General features: G+C 35.4%; 1 protein-coding gene across 7 annotated transcripts in view; it reads right to left on the bottom strand.

Annotated features, from left to right (window-relative positions):
• LOC121441113 (lysine-specific demethylase 6A-like) overlaps window positions 1-21,130 on the bottom strand; it is a 136,517-nt gene that overhangs the window by 102,286 nt on the left and 13,101 nt on the right. For all 7 annotated transcript variants that reach the window (XM_041642248.1, XM_041642245.1, XM_041642246.1 and 4 more), the window contains exon 3: window positions 3,573-3,681. In XM_041642248.1, the coding sequence (XP_041498182.1) occupies window positions 3,573-3,681 (109 nt within the window). The remainder of the gene's footprint in view (window positions 1-3,572; window positions 3,682-21,130) is intronic.

The raw sequence follows: 21,130 nt of genomic DNA, 5'->3' as shown, positions 1-21,130 counted from the left end.
TTGCTTGACAAACTTACTATCAATTATTAGAACACAGACCCTTTTTTGGTCTTACACTATAAATATCTCACAAAGGAGTACTGTCATTTAACTACCTCAGGCAAAGTTTCTACAAAGTACCAAATCTTGGCATGCAACCTGTACCAGCAATTTCTATCTAAGTACTAAAACATTCCAAACCTACTTTGCCACAATATGACAGGTAAGGGGTAAGAAGTTAGAGGGGGTAAGGAGGAAAAGAGGTCAATTACTTGAAGAAGGAAAAAAAAGAAATACATGCCAACTAAAATGTACATTTCTGAAATTCCCTCCCAAATCTTTTATCTCATAATTTCAGCCTTTTTAATAATTGGTCAAGGATGTTATAGTTTCATTTCTCCTTCAGTGCAATACTAAACTCATGGATATCCTAAGTTCAGGGAATTTTTAAAAAGTAGTAATAAATCCAGGCATATAATCATTCTCTGATTAACAAAGAAGTCCCCTACACATGTGTATATGGAGAACTATACTCAAAGATTTACATGTTCACTATATGGTTCATGGTAACTTTTTTTTAAAAAAAAAAAAGTATGTTTTATCATATGTTTCCTAAAATTAAATGTCTATTTAGCTGAGGTCAGCACTCTTATCTTGTGCCAGTTACAAAGAAAATAGTATAGCTAAGGAAAGAAATGCCTTTATTATTGGTGGTAATTGTTTGAGTGTGGGTGGGTACATGCCAGAGGGAAGTATTCTACTTAACATTGGCTTAGTTTTAAAAATGCAGAAAAGAATGGACAGGAAAAAAAAACACTAGCTTAATATTTATTTTAAATGCTATATATATGTGTGTGCCTGAGTGTATGTACATGCATCACACACCTGCAGGAGCTCCAAAAAGGAAGAAAAGTGTTAGATGCCCTGAAACAGACTGTTGTTAGCTACCAACAGAAATCAGGCCACTTCTTTTAACCACTAAGCCATGTCTCCAGTCCTAGCTTGTAGTTTTTTTTAAAAAAAAAAAAATTAAATTAAGAGAGAACATGGTCCTCAAACTCCCAAGGTGACCTGAAAAATGCATAATAATCATAAACTATAGAAGCTGCTAGTTTGAAATATACTGATAAATATCCATTCTCCTCCTCTTCCTATTAAAATTTAAACTACTATCTCCTAGCAAAAGCCAACTAACTAATTTAATCTTTACAAAGGTAGATGGGCATTTAAGAGTACACATTTTTCAGTGGCCTACTGATTACTCACCACCAACTAGTTTGTCAGCAGTGAAGATACTACATGCCTATATCCAACCTTCCAAAAACAGAAAGAAAATTTCCAAATGCCCCTCAGTTCTTTGTTATCTTCACAGACCAACTTTTTGTTTGTTTGTTTGTTTAATCATTTGTATTATAAGACAAGTTCTTAACTCTGTAACCCAGTCTGATCTGGAAGTCACTACACTGGCCTCAAAGTCACAACAATCCTACTGCCTCAGCCTCCTAAGTGTTGGGGCAATAAACATGAGCAATCATACTCGCATGCATATATAAGTTTGTATGTATGCATGCAGTTGTGTGCACATGAGAGCAGGCGCCCAAAGATGCCAAAGGCGTTAGACCCTCCTGGAAATGGAGCTAGAGTTACAAGGGGTTCTGAGTCATCTAATGTGGGTGCTAGGACTCAAAATTTCATCCCCTGAAAAGCAATACATGCTCTTAAATGTTGAGCCATCTACCTCTCCAGCAGCCCCTAACTGAACATTTTATGAATTTAAAATGTAGCTAAATTCACTGAAATAAAGTTTTAAAAGTTAAGGGCTGACAAAATTGCTCAGCAGATAAAGAAACGTACTTGTAGCCAGGCTTAATAGCCTAAGACCAACTCCAAAACCCAAATGATAGTTAAAACTAACTACAAGTTGTCCTTTGACCTCTACACCCATGTCATAGCATGTACATATGTGTGCAAATACAAAAATAAATTAACCAATTAATTAATTAAATAGGATGTTTAAAATAAGAAATAAAAGTTAAAAAAAATACATGATTTAGTAAGGTCACTAAATGACACAGAGCACTATATATGGGCAGTTCAAGTATAGGCCTCTCTTTATGTGTTGTCAAGCTAATGTGCTCTCTCTGTACATAAAAGTGTAGCAATTAAAACAAAACAGATTTCCCAGAATTCTATAGACTTCTAAAATAACAGCTTCCTTTAAATAAGTTATCAGCTTCAAATGATGTTAAAACATTAAGTATCAGGCCAACAAGATAACTCAGTAGGTAAAAAGTACTTATCTACCAAGCCTGACAACCTGAGTCCCTTGATAACCTCAAGGTGGAAGAAGAGAACTTACTCCAAAATGCTGTTCTCTAACATCTACAGCACATGCATACTTCCCACACAAATAAATGAGTAAACAAATAAATAGATGAAACAACAACAACAAAACCATTCTGAGTGTTAGAGTATTGAACTAAAGCTAAGTACTAGCCAGTATCAATCACTTAACAACCCTAAAATTCCTGAGCGATCATCTAGTACTTTTACCTCTTACATACTAGAAGACAAAAACTCAGGGATGTTTATATAATCTGCAACTATAAATAATGCAGCTAAACTGGGGCTTAAGTCTAATTTTGAATTTCACATAATATGAATGTTTCAGACTAAAAGTCTACTTCCATTAAGGAAAATGTGTGACCTGACACAAAACTGGCATGATCCAGCAACAATGTGAAATACCAACAATTCTTTACTCTAGCCCTAAAACTTTCCATTAAGTACTCTGCCCACGTTTGCTAAAAACAAATACATCTACTGCAATAAGACGTTTAATGTTACCAAAAGTTTAAATGTTATCACTTGTAAGAACAGTTTTCCTTTGCTGTAGAATTTTCCTTTTGTACTGAGGGAGGGTGGGCAGCTTTTTGACTTCCTGCATAAATAATGGTTTAATTTGGCAGCTTAGTTCCTTGAAAAAAGCACACCTCAGAGGATTGACTACTTACTATATTCAGATATATAACTTGGTTATTTCTTGATGAAGAACATTTAAGTATATAAAATAGTTTTATTTAAGGTTCAAACTCATGTGTACTGCCTTTATAGTAACATGACTATAGCTTAGTTTTATTCAAATACTTTCTAGTTAAGATGGACAAGATTTACAGAAAAAAAAATAATAAGAAAACTAACTTTGTATTACTTTTCCTATATGTCCTAGAGGAGCTTTTGTTCTCAGTTCACCCCTCAATGGAGCCTTGCAATTGCTAAGCAAGCACTACCACTGAGCTAAATTTCAAACACTAAGATAACAGTGTTTAAAGGAGGCATTTTCATGGAGCAAAACAAAACCACAATGAAAGTTTTATACATAGAGAGTTTTTTTTTAATAGATCTTATTTTATTGATTATTTACCTGGAGCCACGTGATTTTCCCAATTCCATCTATTCTGGTTTTCTCTTACTGTTTACTATATAGCTCATAAAGTGTAGCTTCTTACAAATAAAAATAACAGTGCCCTTCATAATTATAATTACTTGAAATGCATATATGAATCAAAGAAATCAATAAGAAAACAAGTTACCTTTTGAATAATCTTCCAACAAGAGGTTGAAATGACCTAATTGACAAAAGAAATCAGACTCCACTTTTCCTTCAGCTTTTAAGATCAGAGATTCGTAGCAGCGAACAGCCTAGAAATAAAAGAACACAAATGTTTAAGAGGTAGGTAAAAATCCTAAAAACACAATCTCTCCCTAAGATTGTATATATCCTCTACTAATCATCACCCAGGAAATCAATGAACTTTTCTTATATCTCCATACATCAGGACATCATTCTTTAAAAAGAAATAGATTAAGTATTTAATCAGAAATTCCACTGATAAGGGCATAAATATCTTTCTCATCTACAAAACTGCAAAAATATCTGACAAATTAAATAAAGGAGCACTTTGACAATTCTGTTCATAAGCTACAAATATAAACTACTACTATATAAACCTATTCAAATCAAACATTCATCTTTCCTACAGGCATGGAGAATTTAACTGAATTAGGTGAGAAGTCATACAATCTCTGTAATAAGTACAGCTACCATTTATACTTAATAGTTCACTTTTTACCAAAATCTATACCAGATTTAAACTACCTTACAATTATCTTTTCCTTGTTATAAACTCAAACACACTAATTCTAAACTCTATCTTACACTCCCAAAATATTTATATACACTCATATTTCCTTTCTCAGAAAACAAAATTGTTACGGCTGTTAACTCCCTTGAACTCTGAAGAATACAAATGACAGAAGAGTTTGATGACACATCCCAGTTGTCATATGCTACAGATCTTCGGAAACTTATTCTCTCTTACCCTCAGACCTGACAAGATGATTAAGATGTCAAAGTTGTTCACCAGAGATGGCTTAGTAAATACCAGCACAAGCCTGACAACCTGAGTTCAGATCTCCAAAGCCCAAGTAAAAAAAGTCAGACTGTCCTCTGACCTCCACACTTGTACATAAATACCCTCACACACAAGCATGGACACACATATAAAGACAGACAGACAAAAGGAAGGGAGGGAGGGAAAGGAAAAAGGTATGGAGAAAAAGGAAATTTCTCTAAGAGTTCTCAAAGTACTTGGCACAGAACTAGATACACTTGTTTCTTCCCTTTCCAGGTAACAACAAAGCTCTTACCCCCACGATCTTTTAGGTAATGTCAAAATTTCCTTAGATAAATACTGCATAATGTTGCTGTTGTAAGGCATCCTAGTAGAGTCATCAAATCAAAAAATAAATAAATAAATAAATAAAAAGTGATTTCTCAAATATCTGGGTATCCTCTCATTTGGCAAATACAAAGAAACCATTTCACTATTATCATAAAAATTTCCTGGAATGTCTACTTAGAAGGCCTTCATTTTTTGTGATACAGAGCCTTGATGTGTAGGGAATCAGTTTCAAAATGTATATATTAAATTTACTATCCTGACAAAATTTATCTGTCAGCAAGTTTGGAGAACCTATTGCAAACAATGTATATCCAGGCTGATCTTAATATACTTCAGAGCTACAAAAGAATTGTCCTCAGTTCGTATTATACTCTTTGACAACTAAATGTGTATGTAGCAAATCACAAGAACTGAGAACTACTAACCAATCCACTTCTCTATAAGAGTCTGGATTCTATAGTAAAGTCTCAGGAATTACTATAAAGGCACAAAATTTCAAGAGCCTCTTTATACAACTCTTATCAGACAAATGGTTTGAGTATAAAAATACAAAATCAGTTATTGAGTACGGTGAATTTACTTTTACAATTTTACAATAAATAAAATGTTTATAAAGTTAGTAACAGTATTGTAATTAAAGTTTTCATTGAAATCATTTTTATAGTTTTAGTTTTTTTAACTACATTTTTTATCCTCTCCCCCATGTGTGTGTTCACCCATGCTATGATGTATATGCAGAGGCCACAGGCAACTAGCATAATCAGGTTCTCTCTTCCTACCATGTGGGTCCCAGGGACTGAACTCAGGCCATCAGGCTTTGAAGCAGGCACCTATACTCACTGAGCCATTTCTTGAACCTTTGCTTTCGGAAACACTTGGTAAAATATATAGACACTTCTCCTCCCTGACAGTTTCTTGCAATTGATTTCTATTAACTTTATAAGCGAATATATTTCTGCGGTAAAAAAGTGTTCATAATATAAACATAGAAATCTTCTTTAATGATTTAAGCAAACAAAAAAACCCAAAAAAACTCCTTATTGCCTTTGATGTCACACAACTATTATGATCATATATTGCTTGTGTTCTATTTCTCATAAAACAGAGGAACACATCTAAAACTATTATATACACCTCTGATCATCCACAAAACATTAATACCAGACAAAATCCAAAATAAGAGAATTTTCAAACTAGATTGAAACTTTCTTAGTAATTTCCCCTATATATTCACTGTGAGCCTAGTAAACCAGTGCTGGTAGTGAAACATGATGATGACAGAAGACAATCAAATGAGACTGAAAAATGAATGGAAAAGATTTCCAAACAGCTTATGTTAGCATTTCATAAATACCTCATGTATTTATTTGATTTTTGGTAATTCTGATACTAGATACAGGCAAATGGTAACATAATTTTTAAACAATATTTAAAATAAAAATAACAGGGCAATTCTCAATACAATATAGAAAAAAAAACGGTATTGTTTATAACAATATTTTAAAATCAAAGGGTTTGGGTTGGCAAAATAGCTAACAAGCCGCAAAGTGCTTACTTTACGACCTGCCTTTGCTTATTCAGAAACATCTCCTACCTCCCTACTCCCCTGTAGGAGGAGAGAAGAATCAACTAGAAGTTGTCCTCTGCTCTCTGATCACCCAAATGCACACATATGCACACCCATTCCTTCTTCACCCCTTCAACATGCTGGATAATGATGATAGTGGACACAAATTATTTGTGAAAAATAAAATGATTAGTAATAGTATGAAGATATATAATTAGTTGTTTAGATTTAGATGCTCACTTAAATGTCTCCTCACCAAAAATATTTCAAAAAAAAAAGTATTTCTTATCCAACGGATAATTTTTAAGCTAGGTATAGTGATATGTACAACTTAAAAAAATGAGGAAGACCTCAAGTCCAGGGATTCAAGATCAGTTTAGGAAAGATAATGAAGTTCCCATTCTAAAAGAAAGAGTATGCATTTATATTGTTCATATTTTGGACATTTTACTTGAGAGTTTCAAATACTGTATCTACTATACTGTATTTATATCATTTCCTCCTCCCACTCCTCCCCCTGCCCCTACTACCTCTCAAATTCATTGCTTTTTATTAATCACACACACACACACACACTCACACACAAAACATCACTGCATTTTGAACACCACAGGTACACAAGTAAAATCTTTGCTAATACAGACTACGCTTGTACATGACTTCAGGATAAAATGACTAGAATGTAAAACAAATTTTAATAATACAAACTCTAGAAATTATATGTTCATGTCTATAGCTGCCCCATATAAAAGTTCTAATTTGCTCCACTTCTCTGTATTTTCTAAATTTTTCATAACTATATTATTTCTTTGCATAAGTCATTTAGAATTATGCTCTCCCTTGTAATTTAACTTATATCTTTAATATTATGACCTGAAGTAAGTAATATACATAAATATAACTAACAGCTATATTTTTATCTATTTACAGAGCAAATACAAACTTTTAAACTGAAAGAGTATTCAATCTATATACTAAATATTAGAAAGGCAACTTTTTCAGTTTATAAATAAAAGGCCTATAGAATTAATAAACTGGGCTGGAGAGATGGCTCAGCAAATAAGAGCATTGCCTGCTCTTCCAAAGGTCCTGAGTTTAATTCCTAGCAACCACATGGTGGCTTCACAACCATCGGTAATGAGGTCTGGTGCCCTCTTCTGGCCTGCAGGCATACATGTAGACAGAATATTGTATGCATAATAAATATTTTTTAAAAAAAGAATTAATAAACTATCTTATCTTTATAATTACCAACATTTTCCACAAAATTTGTAAAACAGAATTTAACAATAGCTTATTTATAATTGTAAATATATACATTATTTATAATTTATTATCTACTACAAAGAAAAAACATATTGGGAAGTATAAATAATCATTACATTTTGGAGGCATAGCATTAAGACTGCTCCCTTTCCCCAGCTTTTAAGAAAACTGAAATGTCCTCTCATTATACTGCCATTTTCTACAGTAGTCAATGCAATTTGCTTTAGTAACTACTTTACTTTTACTATTTGAAAAATCAGTTGCTACAGAAGAGTAGCGCAACACCCTCCATTTCTTCTGGGCCTGTCCGGCTTTTTGTGGTGCTAGAGGTCAAACCCAGGGTCTAGTGCCTGATAGTCAAGTCCTCTACAAGTGAGCTACAGCCAATGCCACCTATTTCTAAAACTCACACGAAGACAAATGTGTGTCCCCCCCCTTCTTTGATGTTTATGGGTGTTTTGTCTGCATGTATATCTGTGTATCACATGGTGTTTTACCTACATGTATGTGCACATATGGTTCCTGGTGCTCACAGAGGGCAGAAGAGGGTGTCAGAACTCCTCCCCCCCACCCCGGAACTGGAGTTAGTTGTGAGCTGTCATGTGGGTACTGATCCTCCTCTTACCAGCTACAGCACTCAGGAAATGGGTCCTGCATCTTTGCCTAAGCAGCAAAGCAGAGCTGCCCAGTAGTCGAAGGTGATGGTGACCCCAGGCCCAAGGTTATGAGCAAGGGAGAGCTTCCCCATTACTCATCAGACACGTGGTAGCATAGACAGAGGAGAAATGCCCTCCCCACCACACCTCCTACCCATCAATGCCTGGGACAGGTCTGGCCCTAGGGTCATAAGAGTGGGAGGGCTGTCCCTACCCATCACCATCAATTGGAAGGGTGGCCCCAGTATCTTGGCCTACACAACACAATAAAGCTGGTCCTAATGGTATAGGTGTGTGATAGTCAACCCTGAAGGTGTGAAAGCAGGATAAGTGGCCCCACCCTTGGCTTATTTCTAAAAGAGGTGAGCTAGCTGGGGCAATGCTGGTGTTGAGGACAAGGGAAAACAGGCTGGCGGACCAACCCTAAAACAGCTGCCCAGGTCCAGAATCAGGGTTAGGGCTTAGACCACCCCAACATTCACCCCATCCATGATCTGCTGGAGTTCGTGAAGGAACCTGACCTGCAGACCCAAAGGTGCAGGATCTCCAAAACACAGGGAAAAAGAGGATATCGAAGAAGAGTCCTAGTGAGAGCCTAGTACCAATAGTATAGCAGAAACCAAAGGCCTCGAACAAGACCAATGACTCATGAACACTTGCGAGTAAAGATATATGGACAGAGGAGTTTACTGTGTAATTCACTGTTACACTGCAGCTTCCATGAAGAGATTTTTAATTTTTCTTCCTTTTTTTCCCTTTTATCACTTAAGTTTTGTCTTATTTGGGGAGGAAGATATAGAGGCTGAGTGCAGATTTGAAGGGACAGGGAAATGAATGGGATCAAAATCTTTTACATCATGTAAAAGATGCATAGAATAAATAAAAAGTAAAAAAGATTCATCGTTTTATAGGTTCACACTTTATCAATAAAAAAATTCAGTAAGACAGTTTAAATACTTATTACAGGTTATCAAAAATGCTGGAAGCCACAGCTGGTTTGATCCTATATAATGTCACCACACAGGAGGCTGAGGGGAACTACCACAATTTCAAGGCCAGCTTATGCTACATAGTAAGACCATGTCTCAATGAAAGAAACAAACAAAAGATATGCTTGAGGAGAAGAATGTTCCCAATGTGAAATACTTTTAATTTGGAAATATTTGCATATAAACATAATGAAACATCTTGGAGAATGGGTTTTAGTCCTATACAGTAAATTCCTTACAACTTGTATGCATAGCCTGAAAACAACTTTATGTATTTAATGTACTTGGATTTTGTCTATGGAAAGATACAGAAATTTTTCATTTGTATTCTCTTGTATGTATTCAAAATAATTTCAGAGTTTGGAGTAAGATTTTAAATTTTCAGTTAAGGATATTCACCCTATTTCTAGACCAGGCTGGTTTCCAACTCACAGAGATCCGCCTGCCTCTATAGAGAAAAAATGGCAAGCCTCTATATTATTTTAAAGGGTATAAATACTACAAATTCTTAACAAGAACACTGAAATACTGGCAGTTGGTTAATCGGCAGAGTTTGGCTTGCAAAATGAGTTTGAGAGGCTAGTTGAAGAAAAATGTGAATGTACTTATTACTGACCTATAGATGTGAGAACAGTTTGGCCTAGAATTTGAGATTTCTCCTGCCTCATCCAGTCCAGTGCTGGTATTAAACAAATGTCCACTGTACCTAACTAAAGCTGTGTGGGTTAATTATTATGTTAATGACTGAACTGGACAATATGTACAATTAACTTAAAACATTTTGTTTTATGCTAGTCACTAATCAAGGAACACCAACTCAGACCTGAACTTAAACTGGCATCTAGACATTAAAAATGAAAGCAAATAAATACCTAGCCTCTTTCTTATTCTCTTCCACATTCTTTTCTCCTCTTTTCTTTTATCACTCTCCAGTTTCATTATCTGCGTTCCTAACTAAAGTTGTTTTCCAACAGTCACTTTTATTCTACAAATTGTCTAAATGTCTTGCTTTACTAAAATCAGAAAGAGGAGGCAAAACAGAAGAGGAACTTGGATCTTTATTAAGCCTCCAAGGTAAGGACTCGTTTTTATTTAACAGCCTAGCATGCTTTTCCCCTTTGGACATTTAGAAAGCAAAATTTAAGGGTTTATCCTCATTCAAAAATTTCTCTCTTTAATCTCCCTTTACATTAGTCCTATAAATTTAAATATCTTCATTCCTATACATTGAACATTTGTGTCATAACAATTATCCTTTTTTCTTTATATCATATCCCAATTCCTAGCATTACAACATGGGCACAACTTGATTCACCAAGACTCCTTTATTTCTATAGCCCAACTCATACCCGAAACAAACAAAAGCTAGTTTTAAACAATATTATTTAAAAAAATAATACAACAACATTGTTTATTGCTATGGTTCCCAGCAATAAGATCCAACTATACAGAGCCTACTGAATATTTAAGTTCACTCTCATTCAGTATATTAAAATGTTTTGCCTAATTTATTCCTACTGTGTATTATCTTCAACCACTGTCATCCCACAAATTCCATCATTTAGTCACCCCTAAAAAGGTCAAATATACAACTATCTCTGACATAGTCCACTAAAAAGACTTGTGGGGAAGGGTTGGCGCATGCCTTTAATCCTAGCACTTGGGAGGCAGAAGCAGGCAGATCTCTGTAAATTTTTTTTGTTTTGTTTGTTCTATTTATTCTCTGACAATTTAATACAGTGATATACAATGGGTCTTGATGCTCCCTCATGCCCAACCCATACCCCTCCCACCTTTTCACAGCAACTATTGTTTACATTCTACAGAAACAAAATATAATAATCTAAACAGAATACTAAGGTTAAAAAAATAAAAACTCCAGTGGAGGATCTGGAAAGAGTTGGAGGAGAGCAGACCATGACCATAACAAAATATATTGTATATTTTGTAAAATCTAATCACAAAGCTAAACAGTGGTGGCGCACGCCTTTAATCCCAGCACTTGGGAGGCAGAGGCAGGCGGATCTCTGTGAGTTGAAGACCAGCCTGGTTTGGAGAGCAAGTCCCAGGATAGGCCCCAAAGATACAGAGAAACCAGAGACATCAAAAATTAACCAACTGATTAGCACTGCTTCACTCCCACAAAGCATGTTTCTGTGAAAACAGACATTCCTTATCAATTGCTGTCAAGTCTGAAGCCTGAGTTCAATCCCTGGAACTCACACAGTAAAGAAAGAGAAAGTAGATTCTGGCAAGTTGTTCTCTGACTTCCACCTGTACTGACACATGTATGGGCACACACACAAATAAATAAATGTAATTTAACATTTTTAGTTAACTCAAATTTACGTAAGATACTGAGTGGTTCTGCAACTTTGCTGGGCCTACAGCATATCATCGCCATAAAACAGAGTATAGTAAAAAAGAATATCCAGCTTTGCTAATACTACTGGCAATCCAATGACAAGAGAAAACATACCAGATACAAATAACAGGAATGATATTTCAAAGAAAACATTAAATTCTACTTATTTTCTGCAAATGAATCACTTAGCCAGTTTTGACACTCTACTTGTAGTCTCAAAGCTAATGAGCAGCAAAGTCTGATGATAGGGCCAGGGAAAAATATGAATACACATACACACACATTGATATATATAGCATATAGAAAAGTATGCCTAGAACCCACAATTATTAGAAATACTATACTCTTTCTGCCTATTCCTTCAGGTAACAACTTTCTTAGCATTTTCTTACAGTGTTTTTTCCCCTGAATCTCCCTACAAAACCCTACACAACTGCCACATCAGATATCATTCTAACATCTATTGTATTTTACCAAATCCCTTAATCAGAACTACTATAACAATACTTACTAACTGCTAAATACAGTGTATTTTACAAGCATTCATTGCCACAAGTAGGTGTCTATTAAACTACTTTATAGGTGAGAATAAAGGAAAGGCTTAGAGGTGTTAAAGACTTATTTAAAAGACAAAGAGAGGGCTGGAGAGATAGCTGAGGAATTTAGAGCATCTGCCAGAAAAACAACTTCAGTTTCTAGTACCCACAAGGTACTGAAACCTGTAAACTTCAGTTCCAGGGAATTGAATAACCTCCTCTAACTTCCAGAGGCACCAGACATACACATGATACAGATATACACATGCAAGCAAATATTCATATAAATGAAATAAAAAGAATCTTTTTTAAAAATGAAGACATGGGCTATTGGAGGTCCAACAATGAGGGCAGATACAATTTTAAGGTCTTTGTAAAGGACATCACTTTTGTTAAGATCTATTTTATTTTTAATAATATGTATATATGTGTGAGGGAGGGGAGACACTTGCAGAGGCATCAGATACCCTGGAGCTGGAGTTACAGTCTGTTGTAAGCCACCTCCTGCAGGTGCTGGGAACAAGCTCTGAACTACTGGGCTACCTCTCCAGTCCAGAAAACAGTATTTTATTATTAACCGAATCATGTACAAATTCACTTTTAGGTGATTAAAGTGATACAGGATTATAATCAAGTTATAACGGGGCAAATAAAGCAACAGTCAGAAGTAGATAAAATGATTAGGAAAGAAAAGTACTTTTGGAACTGCTTAGAAATAAAGCAAAAGAATGTCTAGGGACCTACAACACTAAAAGGAAAACTGACAGCATCAAAAAACCAATTCATGTGTCAAAACAAAACTTGTACATAAAAAGGAAAAATCATACTGAACACACATAGCCATAATATAAGTGTTGACTTAACACAGGGAAAAAGTAATAGGGAGACTGAGTAGGGACAGGGTAATCTTCGCATCGTACACAAATAGAAATAGAAGAGAGGATCAAAAAACAAACTGCAGATACTGACATTATAATATGTGCTGGTAAATCTGAAGAGAAAGAGCTGAAGGATGGGGAAGTGATACTCTTACCAGGGAGCCAGGATTTTCTTTTGTGAGTTTGAGCTATCCTGGATAAAAAAGAATATCAAAATGGTCTAAGATGGTAGCTGAAGGATACTACAAAACTCATAGTATAGGCTCAAAAACTAGGGTAACGGGAGCAAACAAGACACAAGTTCTAAGAATACAAGCACATGGATATATGGACTTCTTGGTTGGACATCTTTTCCTCTCAACAGTTTTAATGTGTCATTCCAATGGTTTCTGGCTGCCATGGTGTCTTCTAAAAGAATCAAGCTGTTGTTTTTTTTTTTAATTTTGTATGTGATGAGTTGCTATTTTGTTGCTTCTTTAAAAATTCTCTTTTGACAGTTTTACTGTAATTAATGTGCAGCTCTTTGAATTTAATCTAACTGGAGTTCACTGAGCCCTCTGAATGTGAATTATTGTTAACACCTTATTTTTTATTACGCTGGAAATTTTTCAGCCAGTATTAAACTATCTAAATGTTCTTCACTGTTACAACTCTTTTAAAAATAAAAAAATGACATTTACTTATTTGTGCTTGTGTCTGAATATAACTCTCAAAATCCGTTTGTTATAATTTAATCACCAAAGGATGTCTCCAACCAAATTTCTTCCTTCAGATATCAAGAATCTTGAGAGGAGGCTGAAAGAGTGTAAGAGACAAAGGGGAGAGAGGCCCTCTCTAATGAGCAAAGCACATATGAATGCACTGACAGAAGCAACATGCACAGGGCCTGCAAGTCTGCACCAAGTCCTCTGCATATATATTACAGCTTCCAATTTAGTGTTTTTGTGGGACTCCCAAGTGTGTAAATGAGTGGGTCTCTGAGCTTTTTTCCTTCAGTTGGGTTACCTTGTCAAACTCTGACGTGATGGTTTTTCTTTTAGCTCATAGTTTATTTTGTTATGTTTTATTGTTACCACTTAGAAGCTTATTCTTTTCTAATGAAACAGAAAGGGAGTGGATCCAGATGGGATTGGAAGTAGGGAGGAAACTGAGGGGAAACTGTAATCAGAATAAATTTTGAGAAAAGAATCTACCTTCAATTAAGGGAAAAAATGCTTGTTTAAAAAAACTAATCACCAACGTAATGGCAAAAGTTGGAGGCTTTAGGAGGTGATAAAGACACATGGAGCTGAAAATTCATGAGTAGAATTATTAAGATTTTTAACCAGGCATTCCTTTAACCCTAGCACTTGGGAGACAGAGGCAAGGGGAGCCCTGAATTCAAGTCTGTTCGACAGAGAAGTTCCAGGACAGCCAGGGCTACACAGAGGAATTGTGACTCTAATAATAATAATAATAATAATAATAATAATAATAATAATAATAGTAAAATTTTTCTGAAAGAAATTTTAAAAGCAGAAATAAAAATAAAAAATTAAGATTTTCCTATGATTATTTTTTCCTAGCTATGTTGCCCAGGCTTTGGACTCAAGATTCTCTTACCTCAGCTTCCAGAGCGCTTGAGAATTGACATTTTTTAAGACTTGTGTTCATTAATATGTATGATAAATACTTTTCAGCTAACATTTTCCCTTTGAAAACTCTAAACACCATCAAAGTCAAGGAAAAACTTCCAGTTCAATAAAAAATTAAAAGACTTCAATCCTCCCCAGTTCTAACTTTTATAAGCAAAAAATTCCTGGAAATAACACAAGAAATAGCAACAACTTTTCTCAAGATCTCAGGACCTCCCTTATTTCCAGGACAAAACATCACTGCAGAAGCTACTGATCTAGTACCTTCAACAATTATAGAGTAAAAAGAAATGCAAGCAAAGCCAAAGTCCCAAGAAAAAGGCAGCTTAACAAAAAACTGGCTCTCACCCCTCTACCTAAAATTTGATTAGGGCTAAACATGCAACTAACTTATGCACAACCCACCAAAATCAGAAATGAGGTACTTAGATTCTCTTACCATGCAGTATGGGCAAGTGACTTACACACCCACCTCAGCAGAAGCAGTCTTGCTCATGGTAGCTCCTACCACGGTGGTAATGTTAGCAGGGTAAAACAAGTCAATGATCTTCAAGGTCATTGATAAGGGTACTCTAATTTTATCAAGATACTATAGATGGGCTAGTTAAAAAGCTCACCTTCTTTCTACGAGTGGCAGAAGCAAAGGAAAGTGCACCTCCTATGCCCATGACTGGGTTAGTGGCAAGACAGAAAAGAGGAGATAATCTAAGCCACATGCAGTAAAAGAACAAGGTTCTCCCATTTACCCACTTAGAGAACTTAGAGTAGAGAACAGTATTTCTCAACCTTCCTAATGCTGCAACCTTTCAATACAGTTCCTCATGTTGTGGTGAACCCCAACCATAAAATGATTTTCATTGCCACTTCATAACTAATTTTGCTGTTATGAATCTTAAATATCTGATAATGCAGGGTATCTTACATGCAACCCCTGTGGAAGGTGCATTCATTTATGAAAGGTACATTCATCCCCAAAAGGGTCTCGATCCACAGGCTGACAACCACTGACCTAGCAGATAGGAGACTTAAAGCTAAGGCAGTCACTTTATTATGCATCACCACCCCACACTCGTAACAGTCCTGGGTGGGTAGGACCCAGCAAGGAGCTGAAGCTGCACCCTAATTCAGTATCAAGAAAATTGAACAAGGTCACCATAGTGGCAATGGGACCCAGTAGGACGCAGAACTTCCACATCCATCACATCCATCCAGCACTGAAACATAGTAGTAAGTAGGCCCACAAGAAGTTTAAATTGTTCCCCTGTGCCAATGGCAATCACTGTGAGCTGAGCTCTAACTTTATATTTGGCATCAACAGGGATGAAGAGAACAGAGATAATAGGTTTGTGCTGTATGCTGTAGCATGAGAGCAGTCTTGAGTTAACTCCCTACTTCTTTCTCGCTAGAGCAACACAGCAAATCAGAATGTTATCTTAATGTCTCACTCAAGAGACAAGACAGTATTAAACTGGTTCCCATTCTGCGGACTTCCATTTTACCAGGGTAAATGTCAATAGGACCAATTGAAACTATGAAACACACACACACACACACACACACACACAACTAACTCTCTCTCTCTCTCTCTCTCTCTCTCCCTCTCACCACCCCTCCCTCTCCCCACCCCTCCCTCTCCCCACCTCTTGTCCTACATCTCATCAAGGATATTGACTACTATTAAAAAAAGCAGACTTCGAATATGATACCCAAAACGTACATGATACAATCAAAAAATCACATCCTTCCAAAATCCAAAAAAAATATAACATGGAAACAAACAAGCAATAGTGCTTATTATCAGTTTTAAATTATTCAATAGATTTAAAAGCCATCAACAAAATGCTTCAAATAAGCAATTAGAACTGTTCTTGAAACAAACAAAAAACTGGAAAAGTCTCGGCAAAGGCAATTAAAAGAACCAAGCAGAAATTATGAAACTAAAAATTAAAATATCAAAGATAAAAACTTTCTGGCTAGGCCTAACACAATCATGGAAATGACAAAAAAAGAATCTGTGAGCAGATCAATACAGTCACCAATCTAAAGAAAGAGAAAACAGTGAAAAACAAATGAACACAGCCTGGGGACCTATATAACAAAGAAAATAAGCTAAGATATAAAGGATCACACTCAAAAACACCAAGATGTGCTCTTTCTCTGTCTGTATGCATGTATGTATTTATGTACATCCCACCAGAAGGTAAGAAGAGAGAAAGAGTAATGAAAAATACATTGTGCTGGCTAGTTTTAGGTCTTTATCTCTCATTCCTGAGGTATATACTTGCTCTATATTAAATATGCAGTGGAGATTTCCCTTTCAGTATGTGACAAGGGTTATATTATTTCTTTTTGAGTTTTTATTTGTTGTTGTTTTTTCAGACTGCAAATGAGAAATCTGCTGTCCTTCAAATTGGTGTTCCCATATAAATGATGAAACTTTTCTACCTAGTCATTTTCAAGAATCTTTTTGTCTCTGCTTTCCAGAAGTTTAGTTATTAAGATGTTGGTGCTGGTATTTTTAGTATTGTTTTATTTAGTGTTTACTTGCCTTTTCTATATGTGTAATCTGTTTCAATAAAATTGAGAAATTTTCAGCCACTGCTACCATTAAATATTTCTTTAATCTTACATTCTCTCATTTTCCAAAACTCTGAAAATAATCTTAGCTCATTTGTTTTGTTATATGGGTCCCTGAGGCTATTTTCATTTGTTTTTCACTAGTTTTATGTCAATCTGACAGAAGCTTCAGTCATTTAGGAACAGAGAACATCATTGAGAAAATGTCCCCAGCAGATCAGCCTACAGGCAAGACAATAGGACAATGTCTTATGTAGTAATTGATGAGGGAGGGCCCAGCCCATTTTGGTTGGTGCCATCCCTAGGTAGGCTCTCCTGTGGATGTATAAAAAAAGCAGACTGAGCAAATGTGAGGAGCCAAAAAGTAAGCAGCACACCTCCATGGCCTCTACATCAGCTCCTGCCTCCAGGTTCTTTCCTAGCTTCCCTCTGTGATGGACTGTTTGTTACCTTGGAGTGTAATACAAAATAAAATAAACTCTTTCCTTCCTAAGCTGCTTTATCACAGAAATGGAAACCATAACTAAAACACACATGAAACAATAAAATAGCAGGCTTAAACTCTAAGTATAAATGACCTAGAGATATTAAGAGAGACAGGAAGAGTTAATTTATTTAAGTGTCTAACAACATACACTATGAGCAAAAAATTACTTCCAGTATGACAACACAAGTAAGTTGAAAGAAAAAGAAAAATGAAAAAATATATACCAGAGAGTGTAGCACAGTGGCAGAATTCTTGCCTAACATATGCAAAGCCCTGAGTTCTACTTTCAATACACAAAAAGGGAAAAAAAATACTATGTAAACATTAAATACTTTAAAAAGGCAAAAGTGTCTATGGTAAGAGAAAGTACACAACAGAGCAGGGAAAATCACCAATAAAACAAAGGGATACATTAAATACTGACAAAAGTATTAACATACCAAAAGACATGGGTATAAATGCAATGACAGATCAACCTCAAAATACAGGAAGCAAACACAAATCCATAACTGCCGATGAAGACAGGCAAAACCACACACTAAACAATTCACAGAAATACTGGATAGCAAACTGGCGAGGACAGAGAAGAACTAAACACAATCAACTAACATCATCTATCATGTTGGTTTACACAGTAAGAGCAAAATACATATTCAAGCACCCAGAAATATTCACAAACAGAAAACAAAATATGTACCAATTCATAAAACAAAAGACAACAATTAAAAAATTAGACACAGTAAAATCTAACTACAATGGAAATAAGCTAAAAAAAAAAAGCAATAAAGTTAAGAAAAAATCTCCATAACCTCAACAAGTTGTTAATACTCCAAAAATGTCAGGAGGAATTAAAAAAAAAAATCATAAAACTGACGAAAACTGTTACAGAATATATGAGGCACAGCTACAATAATGCTGAAAGGTAATGTGCTAACACTATATCATCTAACAAAATAATCTAAATTCCTCGCTTAAGAAAACTATTATTTATAATGTAATAAAAAATTATTTGGAAAAAATAAATTTAAAAAAAAAAACTAGAAATAAGCCAGTAATGTATGTCTTAATCTCAGCCAGCCTAGGCCAACCAACTACCTGTCTCATTAAATAAATAAATAAATAAATAAATAGAAAAGAAAAGAAAAGAAAAGAAAAGCAAGAAAAAAATTGAGAGATAAAAGACCCAGAAATGTCTTTTCGTGTCACAAATAAAACTTGGGATCATTACACATATCAAATAGCCATTGAAAGCTCAATAATAAAAAAAAAAAGAGCATAAAGAATTCTATGTTCCTATTTAACAAACCCAGTAATTTAGAAGAAGTAAACCAATTCCCCCAAAAGTACAAATTACCAAAATTCTGCAAACATGGCAAAGTCTGAGAAGCATTAATGGTGAGTTCCTAATTAGAGCTTCAAAAAGAGAAGCTTACCCATTTCACCAATTTTTATTCAGAAATAAAAACATTTCCCAACTCCTTTTCTGAAGGTAAGCATACAGTAAATGATAGCAAAGCTAGACAAATGCTATCTATACACCAAACTACAAACCAAAATGAACTCAAATACAGAAATTCAGCCTCCTCATGATCACAGACACAAAATTCAACAACAACAAAAAATTAGCAAATGTAACTCAACAAGGTACAAATGAAGTATATACATGAAGAGCAACTAAGTTTTAGTCTGGGCATGTAAAGCTGGTTTAATATTTATCACACACCAACAGACTAAAGAAAAAAATGGTAAAAATCACATCAAATGACCCACTTGGGGGGAAAAAAGTCATTTGACAAAATCCAACTTTCATGAGAAAAACTCCTAAACAGTTAAAAAGCAGCTAGGTAAAGAAGAATGGATACAGGAACATTCTCAAATATATAAATTGCATCTTCTGAAAAATCTAGCATGAGCTGATTTTTTTTTTTTTTTAAATACAGGCTCAGGAGGTAAAGGCTTCTGTCACCAAGTCTGACAACCTGAGTTGGATCCCCAGGATTCACATCATAGAAAGGAGAGAATCAACTCCCACAAGCCATGCACTGATCTGCATACATGTGCGCACACACAAGCACACAGAATAAATGTAATCTTACAAAAAAATTTTTTAGCTCTATCATATATTTTACAACAAATAACTGAATGTTTTCCCTCTATCTTCAGGAATAAGGAAAAGATATCCACTGTCTTTATTCTTATTCAACACAGTACCTACTAGAAATGCTAGCCACTGCACTGAGGCAAGAGTGATAAAAGACATAAAGGTTGGAAAGGAAAAAATAAAACTTAAAACAGGTAACATAAATCTCTACTTAGAATATCACACAAGGAATCTTTAATAATAATAAAACTTCCTAGGATAAATGTGTTATCAAGGTTACCATACAAAAATATACATACATACATACATACATACATACATAAATACATACATACTGGGCTGGGAAGATGGCTCAGTTGGTACAAAAAAGGGTCTGCCATGCAAGCATGAGGACACGAGGTTCAGATCCCCAACACTCACATAAAAACAGGCACAAATAGCCAGCCAGTCTAGGCAAATCCATAAGCTCCAGTTTAAGTAAAAGAATGTGTCCCAAAAACTGAAGTAAAGATATCCTGACAACAACCTCTGTCCTCAAGTGTCTGCACATAACACAAAACAAATAATTTAATACACCACAGGGATGAGGGATATGACTCAGCAATAGAGAAATGAGGTCCTAGGTTTGGAGTTCAGCCATAAAAATTAAAAAAAAAATTTCAATCTTAGGCTCTCCTACAAGATAATCAACTATCCCAAGTTATCCCCGACCTCCACATATTATTTAGATCAGCTTCACAGTTGGAATAAGTGTAAATTGTGATCTTCAGTTTAGATCTACAATGATAATTTATATTTGTTTCAAAGGAAATGAAACAGGTAAAAATTTAACAAATACAGAATAATTCACAAAAAACCTAACTAAATAAAAAAGTGCTCCAAACTTGGGTACTGGAAGACAGCATAGTAATTCTATGATATATTATTACTGCAATTCATATCAACTTTTTAAAAATAATTTTAGTGCCTTAGGCTACATGTGAAGATCATAATGTAATAGGAGCGGCCAGGCTGCGTCCCCAGCACTCCGGCCACCTGGCTAGCTTATGCCCCGAAATAACAACACACAAATTGTATTCTTTTAAACACTGCTTGGCCCATTAGCTCTAGCCCTTACTGGCTAATTCTGATATCCTGATCAACCCATCTCTAATAAACTGTGTAGCACCGGTCTTACCGGGAAAGATTCAGCATGTCTGACCTGGCGGCTTACTTCATCGCGTGCGTCAGCCTCAGAGAGCAGAGCTATCGCGTCTGCCCCTGAGAGGAGGGCTGATGAGTCTGAGCTCACTTCCTCTTCCTCCCAGCATTCTGTTCTGTTTACTCCACCCACCTATGTTCTAACCTATC

This window comes from Microtus oregoni, unplaced genomic scaffold (assembly GCF_018167655.1).
Source record: "Microtus oregoni isolate MIOR12 unplaced genomic scaffold, Mior012 000073F_ref0000255, whole genome shotgun sequence".
Lineage (NCBI taxonomy): Eukaryota > Metazoa > Chordata > Mammalia > Rodentia > Cricetidae > Microtus > Microtus oregoni.
The sequence above is the reverse complement of the archived record's forward strand: the minus strand, read 5'-3'. Positions and strand labels throughout refer to the sequence as shown.